This window comes from Gobio gobio, assembly GCF_949357685.1.
Source record: "Gobio gobio genome assembly, chromosome: 11".
NCBI lineage: Eukaryota > Metazoa > Chordata > Actinopteri > Cypriniformes > Gobionidae > Gobio > Gobio gobio.
This window is the reverse complement of record NC_137104.1, coordinates 53761697-53786340: the sequence shown is the minus strand read 5'-3', so window position 1 is coordinate 53786340 and position 24644 is coordinate 53761697. Positions and strand designations below refer to the sequence as shown.

At 41.1% G+C, this 24644-nt stretch overlaps 1 protein-coding gene and 1 long non-coding RNA gene across 2 annotated transcripts; both read left to right on the top strand.

The window, feature by feature from the left end:
- The first annotated feature begins 1389 nt into the window (after positions 1–1389).
- On the top strand, positions 1390–6155 carry LOC307133940. Its single transcript, XR_013817504.1, has 3 exons — positions 1390–1615; positions 3027–3142; positions 5473–6155. It is a non-coding gene; the product is annotated as an uncharacterized lncRNA (long non-coding RNA).
- Positions 6156–8067: 1912 nt separating this feature from the next.
- On the top strand, positions 8068–19827 carry LOC307133838 (zinc-alpha-2-glycoprotein-like). Its single transcript, XM_079829140.1, has 6 exons — positions 8068–8233; positions 10613–10858; positions 14534–14800; positions 15103–15378; positions 15538–15664; positions 18594–19827. Exons 1-6 carry the CDS (start codon positions 8158–8160, stop codon positions 18652–18654), a joined length of 1053 nt encoding a protein of 350 aa, XP_079685266.1. The 5' UTR covers positions 8068–8157; the 3' UTR covers positions 18655–19827.
- The last annotated feature ends 4817 nt before the right edge of the window (positions 19828–24644 follow it).

The following is a 24644-nucleotide window of genomic DNA, read 5'->3' as shown; positions in this document are numbered from 1 at the left end:
CACTGATCACAGATCAGGAGGAACTGAAAAAAGACTTCTGTTTTCATTTGTACATCCAAACACTGAGAAACTGCCAGCATTCACTCGTTCACAACCCATAATCTCTCGAGCGTTTGCATGGGCGTGCCAGATTCTCTGGGCGGAGGAAAGGGAGGAAACCGTTCCTGCTTGGACGTCAAAACAGGAGACTTCAGGATTGGCTCGTCTGGCCTGTCATTTTCTCGAAGGCAGAGAAAGACAGCCAGAACTCGGTTTTACACCGATCAACATTTCTATCCACTTGGGGACAATATTCAGGCTAGGGGAACTCATATTAATGTTGAAAAACCTCATAAAATGAAAATTTCATGCCATGGGACCTTTAAATTACAACCTTGCATGATTAACTGATATAGACGATATATCGCTAGTTCACACACAAACAGTTTATATCATTTGTTTTATGCAAATTTTCTGCTGTTACTGACAGGAATTTAGATATTATATAATTACGGTGCAAAATTATTTGTAAATATTTACTATTTTCAGCACAGGGATCAGAGAAAATATAGTATTTGTATTTTTATAAAGTCACCTTCACTATCTTCAAGTGTTTCAGGCTTCACGGCGTTGTAATGATCTGTGCTATGAATCTGGTGGGTTTATTTGTCTGTGTGTTTAGTATTGATTGTATGTTTTAATCTGTAATGTTGCATTGATACCTGTGTGTCCCTACAGTGTTCCTGTAGTTCAGCTGATCATGATCACAGTGTGAGCAACGCCAATGTTTGAATCCCAGAGTAAACACTGATCAAATGTACTTTGCGTGTATACTTTGTAAGTTTCTTTGATAAAAGTGTCTGACAAATGCATGAATGTGCCTCCTCGGACAATGTGTTATGTTCAGTGTGCAATAAAGAAATAAATGTCTTATAGGGGCAGTTCATCCGAAATTAACATTCTGTCATTTACTCACCGAAAAAAAGGAATAAAGGAATTATTATAATGCAAGTCAGTGGTTGTGTCGAGTATTTAAAAAAAAAAGTTTAGAGGAGTTAAGTTAATCCATATAGACATTAATTCATGTATGAATTAAAAAGAAAGAAAGAAGCAAGTATTATAGTACAAATTAATAAACTATGCTGGGTTAAATAAACAACCCAATTGTTGAATATTGAAGGATGGGTGCCGTCAACTCTCTCATTCTTCAAAATATATTGTGTTCAGCAGAAGAAAGAAACTCATACAGGTTGTAAATGACAACATGTTCATTTTTGGGTGAACTGTCCCTTTAATAGTGTGTGTTGCTGGACATGGTGTAACGTTATGGTAGAGAGATCTCGCCGATATCAGACGTTTCCTTCAGTTCATGAAAACACTGAACAGCCTGCTAACCTGAACACGAAAACACTAACCTGCTTCCTCAGATGATGATAATGTTATGGAAATGTGTTCACTCAGTGTGTGTTGACAATGACAAACGAAAACGAAAGTGTCGCACAATCGACACTATAGAGATACTGATCTTCAATCACACAGGACTCGAGTCTAAACAGTAGAAACATGTTCTTTATTGAGCTGCTTTGGCTTCTTCATCACCCTCTTCTAAGCGACGCACATCAAAATCAGCACAAAGGTAAGCACATTTTCTTTACTTCTGACCCAAAACACGCAGTTTATTAACAAATATAGCCTATTATTAAACCTTTTGAGTGTATTATTATGTTCGCGTGTGAGCCGATTCGTTCATTAATTTGTTGCCTGAAAGTGACGTGGCTGTCTATCAGAACACGTCACAGGAGACGCATTTCATTTCATACGCATGTAAAGTATCAGGGAACGGTCATGTGTGTTTTATCTGACCACTTCTGATCGGATCACCGAGAATGCATCTTCACACCGGATAGAAACGGGGCTTCCCGGAGATCCCGCGGGAGAGGTCGATATCTGTAGGCCTACTGAGAATTGGTATGAAATCTATAAATCAATGCATTGGCTATAAGTTGGTTCAGTGATGTTAAATAATATTTTTGACTTTGATAAAACCAATTAATTTAGATGTTATCATCATTTTTTACGTTACCACTTTTTACAGGAAAAGGGATGCTGTGGAATTGAGGAAAAGTCAATATTAATTTGCATTTTGCACCAATGCGGTTGACTGGGGTGTAGATAGCCTTTTATCTGGCCTTTGTCTAATTGACTTTTTTTGTCTCTTCTCTTGTTTTAATTAGTTATGGAATCAAATACACAGCTGAACAATCTATAATATGTATTTCCTATACTTTATGACAATTTTTTTATTAGTTTATGTGCTACAAACACTTGCGCATAGCGTCTTTCTTTTTAATACATTTCTAGAATGTCTTAATTACAGTAGGCCTTATAGATAGTTATGATATTTGTGGCTGCACCGGGGTCCGTCATTACAAGGTTAAAGGCACAATATGTAATTTTCCGCCGCTAGTGGTCTCTTATTCAAAACAAAGGCGTGTCTTGATCGGGCGGAGCTTTTATTCTGCCGCAAGTGCTTCTGCTTCTTCCGCTCGTGTGTGTGTGTGTGTGTGTGTGTGTGTGTGTGTGGTAACGCAGCGCTGTTTTATCATATCACACACATGTGAGTGTGTTAAAGTGATGTTCTAATGCTACTCTGTGCGTTGGCTCGGCGCTACTATGAGACACTTGTTCACACTGCAGTGAGAGATCATATCAGGAGGTAAATCAACAACACAATAAGACTAACTGTGTTGAGCTGGAGAACAATCATTAGTTTCTGTCCATCTATGATCCAAACAGTGTCTAATAAAACACATCAACACTAAAAAGAGTAAGTTCTAATTGCATCATTTTAATTAATAAATGCATTGTATTGATAGATTTATCATAATTCGGTAACAAATATTGATGAGTTGAAAATGCTCTCATTTCTTGGTTTGATCAATTCATTTTGTATATAGTAGCACTGCTTCTGCGTGCATAACATATGAAACTTAATACAAGTCAGTGCTGGTAATATAAAATGCATTTATAATGTGTTTATTCTGCAGATATAACGAGCTCTGACCGGGAAGCAGAATCTCCCTGGCTTTGTATAGCAGGAGTCGCTGTGGCTGTGGTTGCAGGTCTAGTGTTATTGTGTTGGGTTTGTTTACAAGTTCAAAAGGTGAGTTTATCAATGTTCAACATGATCAGTATCTTGTTTAGAAACATCCTTGGACAGATGGTAGAAACATCTGAACTTATAGAAATGATGAAGTTTGATGATGTCTTCACTGTAAAAATCTAGTCATCTGCTCTATTCACATACTACTCCTTGTTTACTCAGAAAACCCAAGTTAAGAATAATTGATGGTTTGAGTGCCTCGCCATGATGGTGATCAGTGTTCACTTTGGTTGCACACTTGAGACATTCATATTATTATACCTCTCTTCCTTTTGATGCAGCTATGCAACAAGAAATCACAGTTATTTGGTTTCAAAGGAAGATAAATAGGTTGTTTTTAAAAGTTGACCTATAGCTTCTGACTGAATAATTAAATAGTTAAAGGGTTACTTCAGCGATTTAGCATTAAGCTTTGTATCAGTAGAAACCCGGTAGTATTTGCGAATGATCGTATGATCAATGTAATATTTCTCTTTATGTCGTATAATGATCATTTACACTTGTATTGCTAACACTTATGTCAACTTTGAATTGGGTTGATATAATCCAATTAATTTGTGACTATCTTACTTGAGTCACGCACACTTCAACATTCAGCAAAACACAACAGCGGTAGCTATAAGTCAAGAGTACATCTAAAATAAAAGATCAAGTATCTCTACACCCTAGAAAAGATCTCTACACCCTAGTGAAAAGTATGCTAAGTATACTTGCAGCTAGACTAATTATCAGTATACTTGAAGTGTGTTAATGATAACTTGAAGTGTGCTATTTTGAAACAACTTATTTTGTACTAAGTATATTTTAGTTGTAAATAAGTTGTGCAAAAGCATAGCTTTAAGTATATTTAGTGTACTTGTATGTGCTAATTTGGAACAACTTTAAGTATACTTAGTACACTTTAAGTATAGGGACTATTACATGTTTGATTAGTGATATTAAATGTGCTTTATTCGTATTATAAGTATATTTTGTGTTACAAGTATACTTTATTTGTTTTATAAGTATACTTTGTGTTATAAGTATACTTTATTTGTTTTATAGTGTACTTTATTTGTGTTTTAAGTACATTAGAAATGAATTACCAGTGTCTTCAGAACACACAAGCAATATATTATGAATATTATTTTTTTCAGGTTTAATTATTTACTTTATTTACCTTCCCTAAATACAAAAAATATACACTTTGTAGTCAATAACAATATAATGTATTATTACTTAGCTATACATTGTACAATATACTTTGAATTACACAATGTCGCTCAATACAGTAGTTTAAATGTGCTACCAAGGCTGTGAAGAGACAAGCCCAAAAACTTCACATGGTTTCAGCAAAACTAAACAAAATGATCTTACTATGTTTTTGCTATGATCTTGCCTCTGATTGGCTGCAGGCAGTGAACAACACAATCTGATTGGTCACAGACCAAGTTGAAGAGACATTTGAATTCCGATAATGCTCAACTACTCAACTCATATTTTCTTGCGTTGTATTTTAGTGTGCTGTTGGTTTAATATAGAACTGTGTGTACGATTGTAACACGATTCTTCTCTGCCAGTGTAAACTCATTAAACATATTTACAATATAACAATACAGTATAACATATCACAACTACAGTAGGGCTTGTAGCCTACACTGCATATATTTAAAATGGGCTTTTAATATTTTAACACTTAAGCATGAATAAATAACGTTAAGCATTACTCAAATTTAACTTTAAATATACTACAAATTAAGGATATTAAATATGTATTTTAAAATATACTTTCAGTGCATTGTTACAATGACAAATTTAAGCACAGTTTAAAATATACCAAAAATATATTTTAAAGTAACGCTCAAATAAGGACACTTTTACAAAAGTACACAGAACTTTCATTTTAAGTATATTTTTCTAAAATATGTTTTTCTAAATATACTAAAATACAATTATTTTAAAGTGTATTAAAAGTTGCATCGTGAAAATATGATGCTAATATACTTTTTATATATTTAAAGATGGAACAATTTTTTGTTAGTATATTTACAATATACTATTGAAAAAGAGAATATATTTGAAATACAATAAAGTATACTTTGTTTCACCAGGGCAGTTATTGTTTAGTTACTAGAACTCATGTAAGTGAACTATACTAACTTAAGCACTTGTCTGCACAACACTATTCCTGTTTCACTTTTGTTTAAGGTAATCGGTTTGCATGCTTTTTTTAAGTAAGTCTAACTCATTAGATGTAACAGTGTATAATATTAATGCATTACCGTCTTGAATTCTGCATTCACTTGAGGATGCTGAAGTGTTTATTAACTCCTGCTTTATCTGTTTCTCAGCTTCACAGTCAAAAAGCTGTATCACGGATGTCAGGCCCTAATCCTGACACTGAACAAGCTGCCATTGGTCTGGTCAACTGTGAGACCGGATCGACACTACTTACTGGGATCTGAGTAGACCGAGCATCAGACATCGGCTGCGTTTACACTATTAATGCACAGATCAGAAAACACTCACACACATAAACCGTCTGTTTGCATTCGCTTTAGACACGCTCCCACATCTGTGTTTACATTAATCCCAGCACAAAATGATTCTACTGGTGATGGATTTACTATGCGACATTGATCCTCGAGTTATAGTTTATGGATAAGATTTGTTTTATTTATTATGTATTTATATAAATTAAAAGAAAACCTCCAACTCCGCACACATGTAGAGTAAAAACATTCATTAAGTGAGTGATATATTACATTTGTTACAAAATCACGTTATTTCATGGGGTCTCTGGAGTGTGTGACTTTTGATTCATGCTAAACATACAACCAGATATTATTCCCATTTATTGATTTTTGTTTGTTTGTAGAGCTAGCAAGTGTCGACAACCACATCAAGTCTCATGCCATTTATGATGAAGGGAATTGTTATTATAATTTTTTCAGCAAACATCATTTGAGATCAAAAATACCCCAAATAGCTAAAGCGTTATTTATTTATAGTAATAATAAATAATCACGTTAATAATATTTCAAGTTTTTAACTAGCTAAAACATGTCAAAAAATTAACCCTTTTAGGCTGTTGTGATCTAGCAATTTTTTTTTTAAATGGCATGATATAGTATATATATATATATATATATATATATATATATATATATATATATATATATATATATATATATATATATATATATATATATATATATATATATATAATTATTTTTTTTTTAAGATTTGTGCATTGACTGAAAGCAATCAAAGGTGGATCTTCATGTTTAGTTGTAAATGTGGGAAGCTGGAACATCACCTGAGCAGTTGAGTTTATGCATGCTAGAAAACTTACACAAGAACACACATTTATTGCATGGACAGAGCACATGTCTAAAATGCACTTGAAAGCTTGTCCTCTTTGACTTGCTGTTAAAGGGATAGTTCATCCAAAAACAAAATGTTTATGTTTATCTGCTTACCCCCAGGGCATCCAAGATGTAGGTGTGTTTGTTTCTTCAGTCGAACACAAATGCAGATTTTTAACTCAACCGTTGCAGTGTGATAGTCGTAAAATGATGTCAATGTTGATATTATAGAGTATGAGAGCAATGAGAGTAAAAACACACAGACATACGAATCCTTATTAAACCCTGCGGCTCGTGGCGACACATTGATGTCTTAAGACACGAAACCATCGGTTTCTGCGAGAAACCCAACAGTATTTGTTATTTTTTTACCTCTTATCAGACGAATGTCATCTAGTATTCCCAGCGCCATAACTTCCGTCGAATAAGGTCAAAATACTGGCGCGATCAAAGATATATACACATAGATGCCTCATTCGACCGATCTGTGCATGCACTAATGAGGAATCTATGCATATATCTATGATATATACGGTATTTTGCATGTATTTTGACCTTATTCGCCGGAAGTGATGGCGCGGGGACGGCTGATGAAATACATTTTTAAATATGGATATTTTTCTTACACAAACGCGTTGATTCGCTTCAGAAGGCCTTTATTAACACCCCAGAGCCGCGTGGAGCAGTTTTTTGACGGACAGATGCACTTTTTATGGCCTCCATAAACAGAGCAACTATTACTGCTATTATAATGCTTGGATTAGCCTGGACTTTTTTAATATAACTCAGATTGTGTTCGTCTGAAAGAGGAATGTCATACACACCTAGGATGACTTGAGGCTGAGTAAATCATGGGCTAATTTTCATTTTTGGGTGAACTATCCCTTTAACGCTGAATGTAAGCAGACTTAGGCACAATCTTAACAACAGATTCTCAGATTCACGTGTAAGTCACACTCATCACTGTAGCAACAATACTATATATATCAGTAGACTCCTGTCATTTACTTTCAGAATTGTCATTGGACGGTGGAAAGGTCAAACTGTTGCATTTTATTTAAAGTGACAATAAAATATCTTCCTATCAACGCTGCAAACTGCAAACCTTCTATAGATGTCAGGAACCAGATGCATCAAATGACATGTAAATTAAAACACACTTGTGGAAGGTTTCTGGCTTAGCTTGTTAATGTAAGGAAACCCATGCATTGAAAACACTGTACGTCTCTTTAAATAAAAGTGTCTGAAAAATGCATACATTTGCTTTTTTTGTGCAACATCTGTTTTCATAGTGCGCTTTAATAAATGTGTCTTGTGTTCGTTGTTCTTGGAGACCTTTTTTATGGAGTAAGATGTATGCATTTACTGATTGTGTGTTTTACTGTATGTTATGCTCTCAAACTATAGTGTGAAAACTATTTTAAGAGAGTTGTAAAAAAAAACTAATAGTGTTGACAACGAATGTAAATGATTTTACGACTGGATTTTTCCTCAACGTATGACGTCATGAATGAAACCGAAAGTGTAATTCCATCCATCCGCCGCTGAGGGGCAGCAAAGCGCTCAAAACAACCCGGAAGAGACGAGATTCCCTTTCACTTTGTGTGTCTGTTCACGCTCACCTGGAATATAAAAGACACACATGGTTGATAGGATATCTTTTAAAACATGCTCCCTATAGACAAAATAATATTTTTGCTTATATTTTTATGGTTTTACCCTTTTCTTTGCGATGCGCTGCGAGGTAAGAACACGTTTATTTCAGACGATCGACGGCCATCAAATTGCAGTCACAAACATACTATAATCAATTTTGTAACATGTATTATACAATTTTATTTAAAATAAAACATATTTTATAGTATATTTAGTTTGTTTTTAGTAGTTTTACATATGCGCTTCTGTTGTCCCTTAAAAATCCTAAAGGACTCCAATAAGCTTGTACAGGAATTTCTATCATATTTTGGAACCGTTCTTATAGGATTCCGATATTTATGACTTGTTCTATAAGATTCTTATCTGATTCCTATTGGATTCTGAGGTAATTGTCTTATAAGACAATACATAAATGTCCTGTAGGATCATTTCTACAGGATTTTAATGGGATTGGGTCTCTGCTCTATCTCTCTCTCTCTCTCTCTCTCTCTCTCTCACACTCACTCACTCACACACACACACACACACACACACACACACACACACACACACACACACACACACACACACACACACATGTTTGTTTTTGTGAAATGTGAGGACATTCCATAGGCGTAATGGTTTTTATACCGTAAAAAACGTTTTTTATATCCCCTTACACTGCCCCTAAACCTAACCATCACACACACACACACACACAAACACACACTGCCCCTGCCCCTAAACCTACCCATCACACACACACACAAACACACACTGCCCCTGCCCCTAAACCTACCCATCACACACACACACACACACACACACAAACACACACTGCCCCTAAACCTACCCATCACACACACACACACACACACACACACTACCCCTAAACCTGCCCATCACACACACGCACACGCACACGCACACACACACACACACACACGCACACACACACACACTACCCCTAAACCTGCCCATCACGCACACACACACACACACACTACCCCTAAACCTGCCCATCACACACACACGCACACGCACACACACACGCACACGCACACACACACACACACACACACACACACACACACTACCTCTAAACCTGCCCATCACGCACACACACACACACACACACACACTACCCCTAAACCTGCCCATCACGCACACACACACACACACACTACCCCTAAACCTGCCCATCACACACACACGCACACGCACACACACACGCACACGCACACACACACACACACACACACACACACACTACCTCTAAACCTGCCCATCACGCACACACACACACACACACACACACACACACACACACACACACACTACCCCTAAACCTGCCCATCACGCACACACACACACACACACACACACACACACACACACACACACACACACACACTACCCCTAAACCTGCCCATCACACACACACACACACACACACACACTACCCCTAAACCTGCCCATCACGCACACACACACACACACACACTACCCCTAAACCTGCCCATCACACACACACGCACACGCACACACACACGCACACACACACACACACACACACACACACTACCTCTAAACCTGCCCATCACGCACACACACACACACACACACACACACACACACACACACACACACACACTACCCCTAAACCTGCCCATCACGCACACACACACACACACACACACACACACACACACACACACTACCCCTAAACCTGCCCATCACACACACACACACACACACACACACTACCCCTAAACCTGCCCATCACACACACACACACACACACACTACCCCTAAACCTACACATCACAGAAAACATTCTGCATTTTTAAATTTTTAATAAATCATTGTTTAATATGTTGTTAAAGCTATTTTTATTATGAAGACACAGGAAATCTCCTCATAAACCACGATTCAAGCTGAAATGAGAGTAAAGTCATCTTCTACTCACCCTGCTGATGTCCTATGCCCTCCTGTCTTTGTTTAATTTTGAAAAACGTCCTGCGCGCGCTCCTCCATGGCTATGACTGGCAGTGAAATCCAGGCTAAAACTTTACAAAAAAGGAAACAAAAGTATCACGCAATGATACAGGGAGACGCGCGTCATAAATGGAAAGTGTTCAGAAAGAATACTTTAAGGTTTTGCGGGAAAGAAACCGTATTATTCAGTCAAATATACTTTGTCAAATGATACTTTTTGTAAAGTTTTAGCCTGGATTTCACAGCCTGGAGGAGCGCGCGCAGGACGTTTTTTATTTATTTATTTCTGCTTACGAGGTCCGAAAAAGATATAGGACATATGGGAACAGCAGGGTGACCTTTTTTCATTCCAGGGTTACTCCAAAAAGTAATTAATTCATTTATTTATTATAATAAGTAATAATAAAGAATATCACAGGACAAACTGAAATTCCAATAGGATTTTTTGACAAGGGGTGTTGTCACAGTTTGTGTTTTATATGTTCCTCAGAGAGACACTTCCTCCACTACACGTTTACAGCCCTGACCAGAGCAGACACATTCCCAGAGTTCAGTGCGGTGGGCATTGCTAATGGCCGACAGATTAAACACTACAGTGATGAAGAAAGAGTCTGGGTCAGGGACGGCCGGACTGTGTACGACTGGACCAATACACCCTCAGATCCTCCTGATCACAGAGACTGGCTCCTACATCAGCTGAAGATGCTGTCAGACTGCACACACTCACAGTGTTCTGGTGAGATTCATGCTTTACTCTCATGTTATGAAACTGCATATATTCATCTACAGTATACACCGATCTGGCATTACATTATGACCGGTGAATAACACTGATGATCTCTTCATCACCTGTTAGTGGGTGCAAGTGAACATTTTGTCCTCAGAGTTGATGTGATAGAAGCAGGAAAAATGGGCAAGCGTAAGGATTTGAGTGAGTTTGACAAGGGCCAGATTGTGACGACTAGACAACTGGGTCAGAGCATCTCCAAAATTGCAGCTCTTGTGGGGTGTTCCCGGTCTGCAGTGGTCAGTCTCTATCAAAAGTGCTCCAAGGAAGGACCAGTGGAGAACCGGCCACAGGGTCATGGAGGACCAGTGGAGAACCGGCCACAGGGTCATGGAGGACCAGTGGAGAACCGGCCACAGGGTCATGGAGGACCAGTGGAGAACCGGCCACAGGGTCATGGAGGACCAGTGGAGAACCGGCCACAGGGTCATGAAGGACCAGTGGAGAACCGGCCACAGGGTCATGGAGGACCAGTGGAGAACCGGCCACAGGGTCATGAAGGACCAGTGGAGAACCGGCCACAGGGTCATGAAGGACCAGTGGAGAACTGGCCACAGGGTCATGGAGGACCAGTGGAGAACCGGCCACAGGGTCATGAAGGACCAGTGGAGAACCGGCCACAGGGTCATGAAGGACCAGTGGAGAACCGGCCACAGGGTCATGAAGGACCAGTGGAGAACCGGCCACAGGGTCATGAAGGACCAGTGGAGAACCGGCCACAGGGTCATGGAGGACCAGTGGAGAACCGGCCACAGGGTCATGAACCAGTGGAGAACCGGCCACAGGGTCATGGAGGACCAGTGGAGAACCGGCCACAGGGTCATGAAGGACCAGTGGAGAACCGGCCACAGGGTCATGGAGGACCAGTGGAGAACCGGCCACAGGGTCATGAAGGACCAGTGGAGAACCGGCCACAGGGTCATGAAGGACCAGTGGAGAACCGGCCACAGGGTCATGAAGGACCAGTGGAGAACCGGCCACAGGGTCATGAAGGACCAGTGGAGAACCGGCCACAGGGTCATGGAGGACCAGTGGAGAACCGGCCACAGGGTCATGGAGGACCAGTGGAGAACCGGCCACAGGGTCATGGAGGACCAGTGGAGAACCGGCCACAGGGTCATGGAGGACCAGTGGAGAACCGGCCACAGGGTCATGGAGGACCAGTGGAGAACCGGCCACAGGGTCATGAGCGGCCGAGGCTCATTGATGCCCGTGTGGGCCGATCAAACAGACGAGCAACTGGAGCTCAAACTGCTCAAGAAGTTAATGCTGGTTCTGAGAGAAAGGTGTCAGAATACACAGAGCATCTCAGTTTGTTGTGTATGGGGCGGCACAGCCGCTGACCAGTGCCCATGCTGACCCCTGACCCCGCCCAAAGCACCAACAGTGGCATGTGAGCATCAGAACTGGACCACGGAGCAATGGAAGAAGGCCTGGTCTGATGATCACGTGTTCTTCTACAACCCCAAATCAGAAAAAGTTGGGACAGTATGGAAAAGCAAAAAAAAAAAAAAAAGAAGTGATTTCTAAATTTACTTTGACTTGTATTTCATTGCAGACAATATGAACATAAAATATTTCATGTTTTCTCTGGTCAACTTCATGTAATTTGTAAATATGCATCCTCTCCTGTCATTCAGACCTGCAACACATTTCAAAAAAAGTTGGGACAGGAGCAATTTAGGGCTAGTAATGAGGTAAAATGGTTAAATAATGATGTGATTTGAAACAGGTGATGTCAACAGGTGATTGTAATTATGATTTGGTACAAAAGCAGCATCCAAGAAAGGTCTAATTCTTTAGGAGCAAAGATGGGCCGAGGATCGCCAGTTTGCCAACAAATACGTGAAATGTTTAAAAACAATGTTCCTCAAAGAAAGATAGGAAGAGATTTGGATATTTCACATTCAACAGTGCATAACATAATTAAAAGATTCAAGGAATCTGGAGGAATTTCAGTGCGTAAAGGACAAGGGCGCAAGCCTAAGCTGAACAACCGTGATCTCCGATCCCTCAGGCGGCACTGCATCAAGAATCGTCATTCATCTATAAGCGATATCACCACATGGGCTCAGGACTACTTTGGCAAACCTTTGTCAAGTACCACAATACGTAGTTACATCCACAAATGCCAGTTAAAACTGTACTGTGCCAAAAGGAAGCCCTATGTTAACAGTGTCCAGAAGCGCCGTCGACTTCTCTGGGCTCGGAGGCATCTGGGATGGACCATCACACAGTGGAAACGTGTACTGTGGTCAGATGAATCAGTATTTGAGGTATTTTTTGGGAGGAATGGACGCCGTGTGCTCCGGACCAAAGAAGAAAAGGATCATCCAGACTGTTACCAGCAACAAGTCCAAAAGCCAGGGTCTGTCATGGTATGGGGTTGTGTCAGTGCCCTTGGCAAAGGTAACTTGCACTTCTGTGAAGGCACCATTAATGCTGAAAAGTACACAGAGATTTTGGAGCATAATATGCTGCCTTCAAGAAGACATCTTTTCCAGGGACGTCCATGCATATTTCAACAAGACAATGCAAAACCACATTCTGCACACATTACACAGTCCTGGCTGCGGAGGAAGAGGGTACGGGTACTTGACTGGCCTGCCTGCTGTCCCGACCTGTCTCCAATAGAGAATGTGTGGACAACGAAGACCCCGTACTGTTGCCCACCTTAAGACTTGTTTGCAGGAAGAATGGGACAAAATTACACCTGAAACACTTCATCACTTGGTGTCTTCAGTCCCTAAACGTCTTTTAAGTGTTGTGAAAAGGAATGGCAACATTGCAAAGTGTTAAATGCTTTACTGTCCCAACTTTTTTTGAAATGTGTTGCAGGTCTGAATGACAGGAAAGGATGCATATTTACAAATGACATGAAGTTGACCAGACAAAACATGAAATATTTTGTGTTCATATTGTCTGCAATGAAATACAAGTCAAAGTAAATTTAGAAATCACTTCTTTTTTCTTTTTTTTTTGCGTTTTCCGTACTGTCCCAACTTTTTCTGATTTGGGGTTGTACATCACGTGGATGGCCGGGTGTGTGTGTGTGGCTTACCTGGGGAACACATGGCACCAGGTGCATTATGGGAAGAAGGCGTGGCGGCGGAGGCAGTGATGCTTTGGGCAATGTTCTGCTGGGAAACCTTGGGTCCTCCATCCATGTGGATGTGACTTTGACACGTCCCACCAACCTAAGCATTGTTGAGCCCATGTCCAGCCTTTCATGGAAACGGTATTCCCTGCTGGCTGTGGCTCTTTCAGCAGAGAATGCGCCGCCACAAAGCACAAATGCTTCAGGAATGGTTTGAGGAGCACAACAGTGAGTTTGAGGCGTTCACTTGGCCTCTAAATTCCCCAGATCTCAATCCAATCGAGCATCTGTGGGATGAGCTGAACAAACAAGTCCGATCCATGGAGGCCCCACCTCGCAACTTACAGGACTTAAAGGATCTGCTGCTAACATCTTGGTGCCAGATACCACAGCACACCTTCAGGGGTCTAGTGGAGTCCATCAGAGACGGGTCAGGGGGACCAACACAATATTAGGAAGGTGGTCATAATGTCATGCCTGATCGGTGTATGTAAACGTTTCTCATGAGTGTTGTTCTGTGATTGTAGAGCTTCATGTTCTTCAGAGAATAATTGGCTGTGAACTGGAGAAACTTACTGATGGATCAGTGGATCTGACTGTCTTTGATGAATATGGATTTGATGGAGAGGATCTTATATCCTTTAATTCTGACACTATGCAGTGGATTGAGAAAAGCCCCAAAGCCAAAAGAACCAAAGAGCAATGGGACAATCAAACTGGACGAAACCACGTCATCAAACATTTCCTCAATACGTGTGAGACCTGGATCTCAGTGTTTCACAAGACAGAAAAGTGTATGTTCTGATGAGATCACTTAAATTACGTCTGTCTTTGTGTGTGTGTGTGTGTGTGTGTGTGTGTGTGTGTGTGTGTGTGTGTGTGTGTGTGTGTGTGTGTGTGTGTGTGTGTGTGTGTGTGTGTGTGTGTGTGTGTGTGTGTGTGTGTGTGTGTGTGTGTGTGTGTGTGTGTGTGTGTGTGTGTGTGTGTGTTTATGACACAAGTTCAGGAGTTGTTTTCTGAGATTTATCATTTAGTAAAAGATACCGATGAGTTGGGCCGCCAGATTAATAATTCACCTTGTTTCTTTCTGCTCCAGGTTCTCCAGATGTCCGTGTCTCTGTGAGTGAAGCTCCTGATGATCAGAATAAGCTGGTTCTGACGTGTCTTGCCACTGGTTTCTACCCCAGAGATGTTCAGATGGACATTAGATTGAACAGAACTAAATTAGAGGATCAAACATCTGAAATCAGACCAAATGATGATCAAACCTTTCAGATGAGAACCAGTGTGAAGATCGACAGAAACTATAGAGGATCTTATGACTGTTTGGTCAATCACAGCAGTCTGACAGAACCAGCTTCAGTAGAATGGGGTAAATATGATCATAATATGAGTGAATATGAATGATCTTTATACAGTGATGTTTCTGATCACACACCAATACATTTAAAGAGCCTAGATTCAGGTAAACAGGTGATGATGTTGGTTAAAAAAGCCATTTATTATTTTTATATATATCTTCATTCTGCAGATGGATCATATTTTGCCTGTGGAACAGAATCTGTACGGCGGAGTCTCTATGCCAGGATTTGTATAATAGGAGCAGTAGCTGCAGTTCTCACTCTAGTTCTAGTCACTTGTTGGCGATTCTACAAACAGTGAGTTCTTAATATTCAACATGATTATGATTATTAATGCGTTATATCTTTTGTAAGCCTATCCTTGTTTTAAAGACATGGATGAACTAGAGCTGGACAGTATGAGAGTGGAATTATGTGATTTCCATAATGATTACTTTTTGTATTTAAAATGTATTTATTAGGCAAACTATAAAGATTATCCTGATTTTTGTTCCATCAACTGTTCCTAATCTGTGATATGGAATCCCAAAGATGACAAAATTATGAATAAATACTAGGGCTGTCAATAGATTCAACATTTTAATCGTGATTAATCGCACCTTTGTTGTACGATTAATCGCTTGCTTATCGTGAAATTAAAGGGTAACTTCAGTGATTTAGCATTAGGCTTTGTATCAGTAGAAACCCGGTAGTATATTCAAATTATGGTACTTTCTCCCCTCATATCCCCCTGAGATGAGAGAATTATGCATTTTATTTCTGGAAAAAATCCTCCAATGACGCAAATATCGCCATTTTGCGTCATCTGAGGATTTTTTGGCCAGAGGCTAAAGACTACAGCCACTAGATGGAGCTGTTCCGCATGTTATCAACCCGTCCATAGGAGAGAGATCTCACACACTGAATGAAAGACACAGACGGCCGCACGGACAATCATAACGGAGCGGTGCAAAGCAAAGTGAGTGTTTCAACTTTTCAATGAATTCCTGTGATAGTTTAGCTTCCATATGCGATCAGAAAACGTGCCAGACTGGCGCTTAACGTTAACTCAGCTCTGCTCAGCTCTTCGTGAGGAATGAAATCTGACACTGCTGCGTCTGTGACGTGACTTTCGTTCGGTTCAGTTCAGTTTTTAATTGTAGTGTTTATTCTCTAACTGAACGAAATGATTGTATTACTACGAAGATCAAAACGACGGTGTAGGGAGTGGCCTCATAGGGCAGCGAAGCAAGTGCATTCTGGGAGTTGTTGTCTTTCATCCACATGAGACAAAAATATATTTTCTGTCTTTTCTCAGTCTAGAAGGCACCAAATTCAAAAATAATTTCACATTTCTACTACATAAATGACCCAGTTTAAATACAAAGCTTAATGCTAAATCACTGAAGTAACCCTTTAAGAATTTGCCATTTATCTTACCAAACACATTCGTTTTGTCATAATTTGCTATATCCAAAGTAAACAATCAGATTGAAGGGTGATTCTCACACTGTAGCCTATTTTCTGCAGCTTCAAGGATCAGGTGACTCCAAAAGGACACCAAATAACCAAATATAAGGAGTCCATGTAATTATTTTATATAATAAATTTATACAAACCTAAGCACCCATGAAAAATAAAAAACTTTACAGAATTCCCAGTGTATAGTATGTGTACAGAGCAACAACAACGAGATTGTTTTCATTTTAGACAATTTATGTCAAATGTAAATGTAGATGGGTCAAGCTGCGATACTCCTAAATCAACCGCTTTGACAGCAAAAACGTACAATTACTAAACACAACAACGTCGCTCTCTACACTGGACACAAGCTCAGTAAATGCTCAGTGCTCATCCTCGTGCAAAAGAACGTAAATGTACTGAAATGTGTCTGTACATGAATGCAGCGTGCGATCAGTGATCGAGAGCGCGCACACACACGTTCTCTGTGCATCAATATAACAGACTCTCACGCGCTTACTGTACCACACCAAAATTGCGCTCTTCAGAAACAATCGCAGAATACGACAGAGCTTTAAAGTGTTTTTTACTATTGTGTTTTAAAGCAAAGCACTCACTGGGATGAATAATTCACTAAAAACACAGTGCAAGTCTCTATTCTCTCTGATGTAGCCTAATCAGCCTGGCCTTCTTTACATTAGCGCTGTTTTGGACTGTTTGAATGAATTCGATAACTGGATCACTGAACACTTTCCCAGAGATTAACAGCTTAAAATGATCACAACCAGAAGCAGAATCGGGTTAAAGAATTAGAATGGAAATGTGATTGTTATAAACTCCCGACTTCAAACATCATCTACTAACTGCTTGAAGAGAATTACGTTAATGACGCAGCTTCATGTACTTCTGTAATTTATTTGCGTTAATTGCGTTAAGGACTTTAAATTAATCGCATGCGTTAACGCGTTAATGTCGACAGCCCTAATAAATACATACAAAAATACAAAGAAATGGAATAAATACATAAATATACAAAGAAATAAATACATTTGTATTTATATGAGTTTATGTATAATTGTATTTTTTCAAATGTATTTATGTATTAGTGATGTCAAATGATTTATCGCATCCAAATTAAAAGTTTCTGTGTGTGTATATATATATATATATATATATATAATACAGTATATATGTGTGTACTGTGTATAATTATTATGTATATTTGAATACAGACACATACATGTATACATATAATTTATATTATATATAAACATAAATATTTTAATTACAAAGATTACAAATTTGTCTAAAATGTATACATTAAATAAATGATTGAAATAAATAAATGTGAAAAAATACAATTATACATAAATAAGGAAGTAAAAGGATAAATACTCATTTATTTATTTATATATTTTTTTCCTATATTTAAGATTTTTTAACTTTTCTTCATATATTTACGATTTTTTGACATTTCATATATTTATGTAGGCTATTTTCTTCATGTATTTATTTATGTATTTTTTTAGTTTTTTCATTTCTTCATGTATTTATTTATATATTGTAGGGTTTTTTTTCTTCATGTATTTATTTATGTATTTTAGTTTTTTTTTCATTTCTTCATGTATTTATTTATGTATTTTAGTTTTTGTTTCATTTCTTCATGTATTTATTTATGTATTTTAGTTTTTTCATTTATTCATGTATTTATTTATGTATTTACATTTACATTTATGCATTTGGCAGACGCTTTTATCCAAAGCGACTTACAGTGTCCTTATTACAGGGACATTCCCCCTGGAGCAACATGGAGTAAAGTGCCTTGCTCAAGGACACACTGGTGGTGACCACTGGGATCAAACCAGCAACCTTCTGCGTATCAGTTCCATGGTTTAACCCACTGGACCACCATCTCACATATTTGTTTAGTTTTTTATTTCTTCATGTATTTATTTATGTATTTTAGTTTTATAGGAACTATACTCTCATTCCTGCGTAATGATCAAGAGCTTTGAGCCGTACCATGAGAGCAGCGGCGCAATGATACTACACAGCGCCTATAGTTCTCTAGACATATCGGCCTAGAAAATCACAACTTTTAATTTTCTGTCGGTCTTAGTACACAATGTAACTACACACATCACAACATGTAAATAGGAAAGTGTTGGAGTTATTTTGTCACTTATTGAGCAGTAGGCTAGCTGGAGCCGTTTACCTTCAGTCTTTGTGCTAAGCTAGGCTAGCTGGAGCCGTTTACCTTCAGTCTTTGTGCTAAGCTAGGCTAGCTGGAGCCGTTTACCTTCAGTCTTTGTGCTAAGCTAGACTAGCTGGAGCCGTTTACCTCCAGTCTTTGTGCTAAGCTAGGCTAGCTGGATCCATTTACCTCCAGTCTTTGTGCTAAGCTAGGCTAGCTGGAGCCATTTACCTCCAGTCTTTGTGCTAAGCTAGGCTAGCTGGAGCCATTTACCTCCAGTCTTTGTGCTAAGCTAGGCTAGCGGTGGGTGTGTCAGACAGAGTTATGGCACGGAGATGAGAATGGTGTGTATGGACTTATCTAACTCTGGGGGATACGGTGAACAAGATAAAGTCCCAAAAAGTCGGCGTGTTCCTTTAAGTATAGAAGCCTCAGGCGTTAGGAATAATCCGGCTCCGCCCCCATCCCATTGGCAGCTATACCCAGAAAGAGCAGGGGCTCATAACAATTCAACCTCACATTGTGTTTTTATTTAGTTTACCATTTGAGTACATGTATAAAATGTTTCTTTTTAAAGCATCAATGGTTGATTTGTGATGTTTGTATGGTGGTAATGGAGAGGGTTACTCATGTTTCTGGATGGTCATGCACTTTGTTTACATTTATTCACATCATAATCGCTTTGGATAAAAGCTGGACCCTTTACTGTTCATTTGGGAGTTACACTTGTACTGTGAGCGGGAAACAATGATTGTATATTTATGAAATGAATGTTCTTTATTGCATTTCATTAATAATTCAATGAATAAAAACATCTTAAACCAAAGGGTTTCTGTTGTTTTAGGCTGGATTAAGCTGTTTTCTTTTCAGTACTGAATCTTTCTCTAAAAGATGTCCACAGACAGGCAAATATCAGGGCTGATGATCCATCTTTATTTTCAGTTGGTCTTGTCAAAATAAAGTGATTCATTCTCATTATTTAGTGCACCAGGGGACTTGAATAGCCTCCATTTATATCAATTACAGCTCTGAGTTTTTATTCCCTTCAGCTGACAGGACAAAAGCTTCAGCTTTAACTATAAACTATACTGTATCTGGTTTGTTTGTTATAGTACATGTTGGTGGAGGATGAAGATTTTTTTTTAAATCTGAATCATTTTAGTGAATCGGTTCGCTTTAATGAATCGACTCGTCAGTTCATGGAAATCGAACAATTTTGCTAAAGTTTAGTTAAATCCGGCAATATTGCGTAAAATATTTCCTTTACAGTCGAGTGTTTTGAGAAACGTATAATTATCTCTACAATAGGCTAATTAATAATACATATTAGCCTAATACAAAAGCAATACAACCACTTTTCTTTGAAGTTGAATAAAATAATCCCATATTAATTTACAGTGGTTTTCCAGTGTCAACATGTACTGTAATCTCGACGTTGTTGTGGAGTAAACGGACGTTAAACGTTTTTAGAGGCAAACGCGAGTCGGTTCAACTGAATCACTGCAAAGAACCGTTTCAAATGAACGATTCGTTCTGGAATTGGACATCACACGCGCTGGACGCGGATCTCAATCAGAGCCGAGCCGCACTGACGGTTGATGATGACGTGCGATCCGCCGGTGAACCGATTCACTTGTGAATAAACAGACTCTCATCCTGTCAGAATATGACGGAGTTTCACCGCAGATCGTCAGTCGGTACCGGCGGCTCTCCGCCCGGGATCAGCCGCTCCAGCGCCGCGGGTGGAGGCGGCGGAAAGCGCGGATTATCGCAGCCGGCTGGATGTCAGTGTCTGCTGTCGATCTCCATCCTCCTCCTGGCGTGTGTGTGCGGGTTCAGCTCCAGACTGTTCGCCGTGATCCGCTTCGAGAGCCTCATTCATGAGTTTGATCCGTGGTGAGCAACTTTCCGTCCTGTCAGATATTAGCGCGCTCTTCACTTAAACTCCCGGTAACTGTGAAAGCCGTCCTGTATCTGATGTGGGATAGTTTGTTTTACCGTCAGAGCTGCAGTAAAGTGAGTGTTCAGAGAGACTGTCGGTATGAGTCCGTTTCTGAGGAAAACTCCTCTATTTACCTCAAATTGTCTCAAAACTTCAAGCTGACTACCTAGATGGCATCTGTGAGCTGACTACCTAGATGGCATCTGTGAGCTGACTACCTAGACGGCATCTGTGAGCTGACTACCTAGACGGCATCTGTGAGCTGACTACCTAGACGGCATCTGTGAGCTGACTACCTAGACGGCATCTGTGAGCTGACTACCTAGACGGCATCTGTGAGCTGACTACCTAGACGGCATCTGTAAGCTGACTACCTAGGCTAGACAACATCTGTGAGCTGACTACCTAGATGGCATCTTTGAGCTGACTACCTAGACGGCATCTGTGAGCTGACTACCTAGACGGCATCTGTGAGCTGACTACCTAGACGACATCTGTGAGCTGACTACCTAGACGACATCTGTGAGCTGACTACCTAGGCTGGACGGGATCTGTGAGCTGACTACCTTGACAACAGCTGTGAACTGACTACCTAGACAACATCTGTGAGCTGACTACCTAGGCTAGACAACAGCTGTGAACTGACTACCTAGACAACATCTGTGAGCTGACTACCTAGGCTAGACAATAGCTGTGAGCTGACTACCTAGACAACATCTGTGAGCTGACTACCTAGACGGCATCTGTGAGCTGACTACCTAGACGGCATCTGTGAGCTGACTACCTAGACGGCATCTTTGAGCTGACTACCTAGATGGCATCTTTGAGCTGACTACCTAGGCTAGACAACATCTGTGAGCTGACTACCTAGACGGCATCTGTTAGCTGACTACCCAGACGGCATCTGTGAGCTGACTACCTAGACGGCATCTGTTAGCTGACTACCTAGACGGCATCTGTTAGCTGACTACCCAGACGGCATCTGTGAGCTGACTACCTAGACGGCATCTGTAAGCTGACTACCTAGGCTAGACAACATCTGTGAGCTGACTACCTAGATGTTATCTTTGAGCTGACTACCTAGACGGCATCTGTGAGCTGACTACCTAGATGGCATCTTTGAGCTGACTATCTAGACGGCATCTGTGAGCTGACTACCTAGATGGCATCTTTGAGCTGACTACCTAGGCTGGATGGGATCTGTGAGCTGACTACCTAGACGACATCTGTGAGCTGACTACCTAGATGACATCTGTGAGCTGACTACCTAGGCTAGACGGCATCTGTGAGCTGACTACCTAGGCTGGACGGGATCTGTGAGCTGACTACCCAGACGACATCTGTGAGCTGACTACCTAGGCTAGAGGGCATCTGTGAGCTGACTACCTAGACGACATCTGTGAACTGACTACCTAGGCTAGACGGGATCTGTGAGCTGACTACCTAGACGACATCTGTGAGATGACTACCTAGACGACATCTGTGAGCTGACTACCTAGGCTAGACGGCATCTGTGAGCTGACTACCTAGGCTGGACGGGATCTGTGAGCTGACTACCTAGACGGTATCTGTGAGCTGACTACCTAGACGACATCTGTGAGCTGACTACCTAGGCTGGACGGGATCTGTGAGCTGACTACCTGGACGGCATCTGTGAGCTGACTACCTAGGCTAGACGGCATCTGTGAGCTGACTACCTAGACGACATCTGTGAGCTGACTACCTAGACGACATCTGTGAGCTGACTACCTAGGCTAGACGGCATCTGTGAGCTGACTACCTAGGCTGGACGGGATCTGTGAGCTGACTACCTAGACGGCATCTGTGAGCTGACTACCTAGGCTAGACGGCATCTGTGAGCTGACTACCTAGACGACATCTGTGAGCTGACTACCTAGACGACATCTGTGAGCTGACTACCTAGGCTAGACGGCATCTGTGAGCTGACTACCTAGGCTGGACGGGATCTGTGAGCTGACTACCTAGACGGCATCTGTGAGCTGACTACCTAGGCTAGACGGCATCTGTGAGCTGACTACCTAGACGACATCTGTGAGCTGACTACCTAGGCTAGACGACATCTGTGAGCTGACTACTTAGGCTGGACGGGATCTGAGAGCTGACTACCTAGGCTAGACGGCATCTGTGAGCTGACTACCTAGACGACATCTGTGAGCTGACTACTTAGGCTGGACGGGATCTGTGAGCTGACTACTTAGGCTGGACGGGATCTGTGAGCTGACTACCTAGACGACATCTGTGAGCTGACTACTTAGGCTGGACGGGATCTGTGAGCTGACTACTTAGGCTAGACGGCATCTGTGAGCTGACTACCTAGACGACATCTGTGAGCTGACTACCTAGGCTAGACGACATCTGTGAGCTGACTACTTAGGCTGGACGGGATCTGTGAGCTGACTACCTAGACGACATCTGTGAGCTGACTACTTAGGCTGGACGGGATCTGTGAGCTGACTACCTAGGCTGGACGGGATCTGTGAGCTGACTACCTTGACAACAGCTGTGAGCTGACTACCTAGGCTGGACGGGATCTGTGAGCTGACTACCTTGACAACAGCTGTGAGCTGACTACTTAGGCTGGATGGGATCTGTGAGCTGACTACCTAGGCTGGACGGCATCTGTGAGCTGACTACCTTGACAACAGCTGTGAGCTGACTACTTAGGCTGGACGGGATCTGTGAGCTGACTACCTTGACAACAGCTGTGAGCTGACTACTTAGGCTGGATGGGATCTGTGAGCTGACTACCTAGGCTGGACGGCATCTGTGAGCTGACTACCTTGACAACAGCTGTGAGCTGACTACCTAGGCTAGACGACATCTGTGAGCTGACTACCTTGACAACAGCTGTGAGCTGACTACCTAGATGACATCTGTGAGCTGACTACTTAGGCTAGACGACATCTGTGAGCTGACTACTTAGGCTGGACAGGATCTGTGAGCTGACTACCTTGACAACAGCTGTGAGCTGACTACCTAGATGACATCTGTGAGCTGACTACTTAGGCTAGACGACATCTGTGAGCTGACTACTTAGGCTGGACGGGATCTGTGAGCTGACTACCTAGACGACATCTGTGAGCTGACTACTTAGGCTGGACGGGATCTGTGAGCTGACTACCTAGGCTGGACGGGATCTGTGAGCTGACTACCTTGACAACAGCTGTGAGCTGACTACTTAGGCTGGACGGCATCTGTGAGCTGACTACCTTGACAACAGCTGTGAGCTGACTACCTAGGCTAGACGACATCTGTGAGCTGACTACCTAGATGACATCTGTGAGCTGACTACTTAGGCTAGACGACATCTGTGAGCTGACTACCTAGATGACATCTGTGAGCTGACTACTTAGGCTAGACGACATCTGTGAGCTGACTACTTAGGCTGGACGGCATCTGTGAGCTGACTACCTTGACAACAGCTGTGAGCTGACTACCTAGATGACATCTGTGAGCTGACTACTTAGGCTAGACGACATCTGTGAGCTGACTACTTAGGCTGGACGGGATCTGTGAGCTGACTACCTAGACGACATCTGTGAGCTGACTACTTAGGCTGGACGGGATCTGTGAGCTGACTACCTAGGCTGGACGGGATCTGTGAGCTGACTACCTTGACAACAGCTGTGAGCTGACTACTTAGGCTGGACGGGATCTGTGAGCTGACTACCTTGACAACA

Excerpts from the sequence above, each read along its gene's own strand:
- LOC307133838 (XM_079829140.1), top strand. The coding sequence starts at position 8,158 with ATGCTCCCTATAGACAAAATAATATTTTTGCTTATATTTTTATGGTTT. Across the intron at positions 10,859-14,533 it reads CACACACTCACAGTGTTCTG|AGCTTCATGTTCTTCAGAGA; the intron begins GTGAGATTCATG and ends CTGTGATTGTAG. Across the intron at positions 15,665-18,593 it reads TGTTGGCGATTCTACAAACA|GGACATTCCCCCTGGAGCAA; the intron begins GTGAGTTCTTAA and ends TCCTTATTACAG.